The sequence below is a fragment of the Propithecus coquereli genome, unplaced genomic scaffold (assembly GCF_000956105.1).
Source record: "Propithecus coquereli isolate 6110/MARCELLA unplaced genomic scaffold, Pcoq_1.0 Scaffold254, whole genome shotgun sequence".
In the NCBI taxonomy this organism is placed as follows: Eukaryota; Metazoa; Chordata; class Mammalia; order Primates; family Indriidae; genus Propithecus; species Propithecus coquereli.
The window spans coordinates 296,300-304,671 of record NW_012148108.1 but is presented as its reverse complement, the minus strand read 5'-3'; the positions used below and the strand labels follow the sequence as shown (position 1 = coordinate 304,671).

At 51.9% G+C, this 8,372-nt stretch overlaps 1 protein-coding gene across 1 annotated transcript in view; it reads right to left on the bottom strand.

Annotated features, from left to right (window-relative positions):
• The window catches only part of RHPN2 (rhophilin, Rho GTPase binding protein 2), a 35,195-nt gene that overhangs the window by 9,808 nt on the left and 17,015 nt on the right, over nucleotides 1-8,372 (bottom strand). The window contains exons 4-8 of the mRNA XM_012647040.1: nucleotides 6,248-6,325; nucleotides 5,780-5,904; nucleotides 4,120-4,286; nucleotides 986-1,173; nucleotides 424-580 (exon numbers count right to left, since the gene is read on the bottom strand). Of these exons, the coding sequence (XP_012502494.1) occupies nucleotides 424-580; nucleotides 986-1,173; nucleotides 4,120-4,286; nucleotides 5,780-5,904; nucleotides 6,248-6,325 (715 nt within the window). The remainder of the gene's footprint in view (nucleotides 1-423; nucleotides 581-985; nucleotides 1,174-4,119; nucleotides 4,287-5,779; nucleotides 5,905-6,247; nucleotides 6,326-8,372) is intronic.

The following is an 8,372-nucleotide window of genomic DNA, read 5'->3' as shown; positions in this document are numbered from 1 at the left end:
TAGAGACGGGGTCTCGCTCTTGCTCAGGCTGGTTTCAAACTCCTGAGCTCAAACAATCCGCCTGCCTCGGCCTCCCAGAGAGCTAGGATTACAGGCGGGAGCCACCGCGCCCGGCCTGTTCCTTATCTTGATTACTGAGTTTCTGGCATCCCTTAGATTCTAGATTCCAGGTGAAAAGTCACCTGCTTGCCCCCAGGCGGAATTGAAGCTGCCCCTCCTCCTCCCCAACAAGAGTTTATAGCCCCTACTCCCACTCTGCCCTGTGTGACAGCCGCCTGAGTCAACCTCTGCCTTCAGGCTGTGAGCATCTCCAGGGTGGGCAGGTGTCTCTCACTCAGCTCAGAGTCCCCGTCCCCTCCCCAACCCCGACAGCCCGACCACAGCCCTGAGCAGACCCCCAGCCACCAGGCGCCCAAGCCTTACGCTGGTGGTCGATGAGGAGGGTGGCAGTGAAGTAGTGGGCCAGGGCCGAGTAGTGGTGAGCCTTCACGCAGGCCAGGCTGGCCCAGGAGTAGGGGACATTCTCTTTGACCGGTGCCTGGCTCATGGCCGCGTGCAGCTGCTGGTAGACCTCTCCCACCTGAAACAGAGGGGGCACTGGGAGGGGGCAGCCAGGCGCAGGGGCCCGCACAAAGCCAACTGCAGAGAAAGAGCCCTTTCTTCCATGTGGTTGCCCCTTCCGGAGGCCATTCCAGAATCTGGGAACGGCTCCAGGCGACTCCTCGTGCTGTCAGCATCGGAGTTAACAAGGGGGATCGGGCAGCTGTCACTATGCTGGTTTTTAGACTAAGCTACAGATGGAATCAGTGATCCGTATCTGAAGCACCAATATTTGCCAAGAAAATGCGAGCCCGTGGTCCCAGCCGGGGTGGGCACGCTGCCCAGGTGGTGGGCAGGCTGCCGTGGGAAGCCCCTGCTGCTCCCAGCACACCTGTACCGACGTACCCTGCCACCCCCAGAACTCACAGGAACCGGGAAGTCTCACCTTGGCAGCCTCCTGAGCGACCTTCACCAGCATGAAGAATTCGTTCCGGATCCCGGGAAGGCAGAATTTCTCAAACACGCTTTCCTGCGCCTGTGCGAGCATCATTTTGATGAGCACGCTGAGCATGGCGGGGCTCATGTCGTAGCTGGGGGTGTGCGTGAACGTCTCCTTCAGGTAGTTTAAAACCCCTAGAAGTGTCACATTTTTGCTCATTAGTCTGGGGTCATATTTACTTCGCCGCGCTGCTGTAGAGAATGACAGAAGCAAAAATGTAAAATCGGTGTCCTAGGGCATCTTTATGCATTGGATTCTTAATGGCCATATGATCCAGCGATTCCACTCCTAGGTGTACCCCCAAAGAACTGGAAGCAGGGCCTCACTGACACCTGTACACCCCTGTTCATGGCAGCATCACTCACAAACGCCAAAAGGCAGAAACAACCCAAACGTCTGTCGATGGATGAATGGATGGACACGTGTGATATACGCATATCACACGATGGAATACTTCTCGGCCTTAAAAAGGAATGAAATTCCCACACTTGCCACAGTATAAATGAAGACATGCTAAGTGAAATAAACCAATCACAAAAGAACAAGTATTATATGATTCCATTTAGATGAGGTACCCGGAATAGTCAAATTCCTAGGAACAGAATGTAGAATAAAGGTGCCCAGGGGCTGTGGGGAGAAGGGGAAAGGGAGTTAGTGTTTAGTAAATACAGAATTTCAGTTTGGATGATGAGAAAGTTCTGGAGATGCACAGCGGTGATGGCTGCACAAGAACATGAAACACCAATGAACTGCACACTTAAAACGGTTACAACGAGGCCGGGCGCGGTGGCTCACGCCTGTAATCCTAGCACTCTGGGAGGCCGAGGCGGGTGGATTGTTTGAGCTCAGGAGTTCGAAATCAGCCTGAGCAAGAGCGAGACCCCGTCTCTACTAAAATTAGAAAGAAATTAATTGGACAACTAAAAATATATAGAAAAAATTAGCCAACTAAAAATATGTAGAAAAAACTAGCCGGGCATGGTGGCGCATGCCTGTAGTCCCAGCTACTCGGGAGGCTGAGGCAGGAGGATCGCTTGAGCCCGGGAGTTTTGAGGTTGCTGTGAGCTAGGATGACGCCACGGCACTCTAGCCCAGGCAACACAGTGAGACTCTGTCTCAAAAAAAAAAAAAAAAGGTTACAACCGGCCAGATGTGGTGGCTCACGCCTGTAATCCTTGCACTTTGGGAGGCCGAGGTGGGAGGATTGCTTGAGGCCAGGAGTTCAAAACCAGCCTGGGCAATAGTGAGACCCCGTCTCTACCAAAAAATAAAATGAACAAAAAATTAGCCAGGTGTGATGGTGGCGCATGCCTGTAGGCCCAGCTGCTAGGGAGGCTGAGGCAGGAGGATCACTTGAGCCCAGGAGTTGGAGGTTGCAGGGAGATATGACGACGCCACTGCACTCCAGGCTGGGAGACAGAGCAAGACTCTGTCTCAATGAAAAAGGGAAAAAAAAAAAAGGTTAAAATGGCAATTTTATGTTATGTGTATTTTACCATAATAAAAAAATGGTTAAAATAGATTTTATGTTGTGTATACTTTAGCACAATTAAAAAACACTGGATTCTCTTCCAAAACATTTACATCTGTATTAAGCAAGGAAACCAGCCTCCCCTCCACTATCCGCCCTGGGACAACCGGAGACAGTCCACCCACGACCCGACATTTGTGGAGGTGAAAGCCGGAAGCAGGTGCACGGCTGAGGGGCTCACAGGTGACGCTCACACATGAGAAACCGGGGGCTTTTCCCCAGTACCCCCAGAAATAGCCATTCAGTCCACTCCAGTGGAAATTTTCATGCTGTAGCTCCCAGCTGCCTTTTCTGAACTTTAGAAAATTAACTGTCAGAAGCATTAACTGACAGTCAATCAGGAGCTGAAATATAATCTCCCAGGCGAATCCCATCTAACCGGTTCCTCTGGTTCTGCTGCCCTGCAGAGGGTGGCACCCTTTGCAAGCTAGTGCTCCCCTGGGGGTCCCCTTGCACTCCCACCGTGCTCAAGCTTCACTTTGACTAAATCCCAGCAATCCTGGAGACAGGTCCCATGGAAGCCTCCTCAAGATTCCTCAGAAAGAAAGACAGTCCAGAAAGGGATGTGCAGCCAGAGAATTCCACGCCCACTTGGAATCTCAGCGTCCTGTTTCATCCCAAGGGGCCAAGCGTCTAACACAGGAGACCCCACAGTGAGCCAAAACGGGCTTGCAGAGCAGGGGAGAGGGCCACAGAGGTTCTGTGCGGGTCGGGGGAGACCACGCCCCAGGGCAGAACGATGGGGCAGCACCGAAGGCGCACACTGTGGGGCCAGCGTGGGGACCGCGCCGTGGTGTGCCCTGTGCCCTGCCCCGGCGCACATTCCCCGCAAGGACTCCGCTGCAGACACAGCCCTGCTGGAGGGAGCGACGCAGGACCCTGGATGCACGAGAGCCGTACCAGGCTCTCCACAGCACCAGGCCTGGAGACCCCAGGCGGGCGCTCAGCTGCCTCTGTCCTCCCCCCTGCAGCTGTTCCTGCACCAGGAAGAGTTTCCAGGGTGACTGACAAGGAAAAAGAGGTTGAACGGGAAAAGCATCTGGAAGTCCCAGAAGAAGGCGACAGCATGACAAGGCGTCCCTTGAACGCAGCACCTGACAAAGGGCCGAGAACACCAACCCCAGGCGCAAACGCGGCAGAGCGAGCCCAGTATGCGGGCACAGAGATAGCGTGCTCTGACAAGGTGCACCTAACAAAAGGCGAAAAAACGAAGTAACTGTTTGGGAAAAGCTATTCCGTTCTTCAGCACAGCGTTGAAAGAAACAGTTATCCACTGCCGTCCTCGGGGACATACATTTGGAAAAGATTAATCGTCGCCCACAGCACTCGCTGCGTACACGAGCCACCCCAGACTGAGGCGACGGGGTTTCAGCCATCCGGGATGTCACTTAATGGGAAGTTGCAAAAGTGCCGAAAACTGGCGCGGCCCGTTCGTGCTGGTGAGGCAAGACCGGGGCCGGGGAGGACCCCAGGACCATCTTCAGCTGGGCTACCCTGGCGCCACCTGGCAGGGCCCGGGTCCTGTCCGGCAGCCCTCGGGGAGACACACCTGCGGCTCTCTGGAAGGCGTCCACGGCACTCTCGAGCCCAGCCTGCGTCTGCCGGTTGCACCGGGTCCCGACCTGGGTGTAGATGGCGCCCACGTTGAACAAGACACTGGCCTTCTCCAGGAGCAAGTTCTGCTGGCTGACCGGGACCCCAGTGAGGGAGTCGTACCTATTTCAAAGAACACACGCAAGTGACTTGGCTAGTTAACGCCACTTGGGGGTGAAAACAGACAAAATTCACTTCCTGAGTAACATTCAAAAGCTACACATCACGCGATGAGGCTTTTGTTCCCAAGCAAGATGACAGGTCTGATCATACTGAATAAAGACCCCACAGCCACACACAAAAGTAAGGCTTCTCGGCCAGGTGCGGTGGCTCACGCCTGTCATCCTGGCACTTTGCAAGGCTGGTGTGGGAGGAGGATGGCTTGGGGCCCGGAGTTTGAGACTAGCCTGAGCAAAAGCGAGACCCTGTCACTCCCAAAAACAGAAAAATTAGCCAGGCACGGTGGCGTGCACCTATAGTCCCAACTACTCGGGAGGCTGAGGCAGGAGGATCGCTTGAGCCCGGGAGTTTGAGGTGGCTGTGAGCTATGATCATGCTACTGCACTCTAGCTGGGGCAACAGAGCAAGACCTTGTCTCAAAAAAAAAAAAAACTGAACTCTAATGTAGACGATGGAGTCTAGGTGATGACGATGTGTCAAGGCAGGTTCAGCTGTAACAAATGCACCCTCTGGTGGGGGACAGCGATAGTTAGGAGGGGAGGGTGGTGTAGCAGGGGGCATATGGGCTCTATGCTTTCCACTTAGTTTTGCTGTGCACGTAAAAACGCTCTGAACGGTAAAGTCTCCTAAATGAAATCTAGCCGTTATTAACTCCTCCCAGGATTTGTTTTAAAGTTCCCGTGTCAACCAGGAAGAAGGCAGGGAACTTCTTCCTAATTCCAGACTAAGGAGAAACCACCTTTAGCCCTGTCGCCCGCGAAGGCAGCCTGCTGCATTGTGACAGGTCATCTGCCCTTCCTTTCCGAAAGGGATCAGTAGCCACCTGTCAGCTCTGGTCAAATTTAATTCTTAATACGCCCCTGCACTATTAGGGTTTATTTTCCTTTTATCCACACTCCTAAAGACATTCAGAGAAGAGGCAGGGCATCTCCAGAGTATTTATACTAATCTTTGAAAATACCAATTTTGGAAAAGAATCAAATGTTCTGCTTCAGTTTTTAAAATCGGATCTATTTCTGTTTGCAGCCCTCGTCTCACTGGGACAAAACCCAAGTCTCTGTCTCTCTGTCTCTGTCTCTCTCTCTCATTCTGTCTCTCACACATGTGCACACCCGTCCAACCTGGGACAAAAGTCTTGCTACTTGTTAGTTTCACCTCAGAGCCCTGGTGTTCCCCCAACAATACAATGACCACAAAAAAATGCCTCTTCTCCTTGGCTCGCTTGTTCCGAGCAGCAAGTAGCCATGGTCTGTTGGAGCCGTCTGCTCTCAGATGCGCTCATAAATAAATGCCAATTTATTGACCTCTCCCCAGACTCCCCTGCGTAAATGCGACAGGCAGGACAGGGGGCCACCGTGCATGGGGGCATCCGTGGCGCTGAGGCTCCGAGACCGCAGCTGCCGTGGGAAAGCCCCGTGCAGACCTCAGGCACCTACCAGGTAAACAAGAGCCCCATCTGTCGCGTGGGCGGGAAGAAGCGGCTCTCGACAAAACCCAGCTGGAGGAAGTAAGTCATCAGCAGTTCGACCCCGGCCTCGTCCCGGCTGGGCGTCCGACAAGCCTGAAAGGAGAAGAACCACAGAGGGCTGAGCAGAGGAGAAGCCTGCACCGGCCCACCCCAGAAGGTGCCCTGCACACACAGACAGGCACCGTCTCTCTACTTCTGTGGCATGTGGGCCCCGTGGCCAGTATGGTGGACTCTGGGAGGTGTGGAAAGGGGGCTGGGATGAAGTCAGGAATCCGGGAGTCCAGCCCCAGCCCTCTCCCCTTGCATGGTTGGCTCATGCGGCAAGAGGAGGGGACGATCCCGACAGCCACCGTCGCCCCCACTCATCCCCGATACCACCGACCACGGTCCGCAGTGATCAAGCGCCCTCCCTCCCCTGCCGCGCACAGAAACTCACTTGTCTCAGATCCATAAGATCTGCGATTTCGTCTTCATATAAATAGCTATCTTCACTGTAATGTTCCAGGATAAAATCCTTCAAGAAAAATGAGATAAGATACCGTGAAACGTGATTCAAAACCATAAATATGTAAAACGGTGATATGGCAAATGTGCCCCCCTTTCAAAAAAAAGAATGCAGAAAAACACGAGAGGTCGCACTGTACTGTAGTGATTTTCGGAGTGGGGGATTTATTTCCTTAATTTTGTTCATGTAGACTTTTTTTTTTTTTTGAGACAGAGTCTCACTCTGTTGCCCCGGCTAGAGCGAGTGCCGTGGCGTTAGACTAGCTCACAGCAACCTCAAACTCCTGGGCTCAAGCGATCCTTCTGCCTCAACCTCCTGAGTAGCTGGGACTACAGGCATGCGCCACCATGCCCGGCTAATTTTTTCTATATATTTTTAGTTGTCCAGATCATTTCTTTCTATTTTTAGTAGAGACGGGGTCTCGCTCTTGCTCAGGCTGGTCTCGAACTCCTGAGCTCAAACAATCCTCCCGCCTCGGCCTCCCAGAGAGCTAGGATTACAGGCGTGAGCCACCGCGCCCGGCCAGTTCATGTAGACTTTTAAGTGTTGTATGTTGCTTTAGTTGCTTTCGTTTTTTAGGAAAGTTACTTATTTAAAAATGTAACTTTGTAGTTCGTGCCCACCCAGAGACGCCAGAAAAAATGTCTCTGTAGCACAGTTAAGTGACCTACACGTTAAGCAATTCTAGCAAACCTCACAGATACATCTAGGGGTTCAAACCTTCAACCTCAGGTTGCCCTCAGAACCCGGGGACAGGGTCTTCCTGGCAAAGGAAACCGATGTTACCAGATGCCGCCCTCAAGGATGAGCTGGAAGACTCGGTGGGAGCAGCTCTGGGCACAAATGAACAGCCCAGTGAGACTCTCTAACGGGGTCCGCCACCCCGTATTTGAAAACCGTTCTGCGAGTTCATTGAGTCATTCAACAAATACGGATGGTCCTTTGCCACGTGCCAGGCGCTGTTCTAAGTGCTTGGGCTACATCGGTGAACAAAGATCCTATCCCACAGAGCTTCTGGTCTCACAAGGAGACAGACAATATAAGTAAATTATACAGTATATTAAAAGATGACAAGTATTATAGGAAAAAAACAAGAGTAGCGTAAGGGCCATTGAGAATGGCTCCTGTATGACATCTTCCACAAGTGCTGGCTCTCCCTGGCTGCAAGAGAGGTGATGAGATAGATGGATTGTTCAATTATGTTTTCCCAAGTGTCTGTGGGTATTCTCTTTACACACTTTCCACATTAAAGCCCCTGCTTGTTACATGTTCGATACATAGATACACACATATATATACTTGTCTTACGAAAATGGGTTTGTACTGAATATATAGCTTTGCTATGCTTTTGTTTAACTTGGCAAGAGATCAGACATTTACATATGCTATAAAACATTCTGTAGCATGCGTTTTAATGGTTATATAGTCCTCCACTGTGATGAATGTACAATTCATTTATTCGACAAATAAACTGAGTATCTACTAGCCAATCTGTACCAAGATTTTTACTTAAGTCCTACATTCTACGAGACGTAAGTTGTTTCCAAGTTTTTACAAGTGAATACAATTAAGTTAACACTGTGATGACCATCCCTTGTGTACACTTCTAATGAGTTCCTCAAATAGATCCCTAGAAGATGTCTTCTTGGGTCCAAAGATATGCAGAAGGTTCCTTCTATTCTGTTTTGTTTTTGAGGTAGGGTCTTGCTCTGTTACCTGGGCTAGAGTGCAGTGGTGTAATCACAGCTCACTGCAACCTCGAACTCCTGGGCTCAAGTGATCCTCCTCCCTCAGCCTCCCAAACAGCTAGGGCTGGCTGGGCGCGGTGGCTCATGCCTGTAATCCTAGCACTCTGGGAGGCCGAGGCGGGCGGATCAGTTGAGCTCAGGAGTTTGAGACCAGCCTGAGCAAGAGCGAGACCCCGTCTCTACTAAAAATAGAAAGAAATTAATCGGACAACTAGACTCCCCTGCGTAAATGCGACAGGCAGGACAGGGGGCCACCGTGCACGGGGGCATCCGTGGCGCTGAGGCCCCGAGACCGCAGCTGCCGTGAG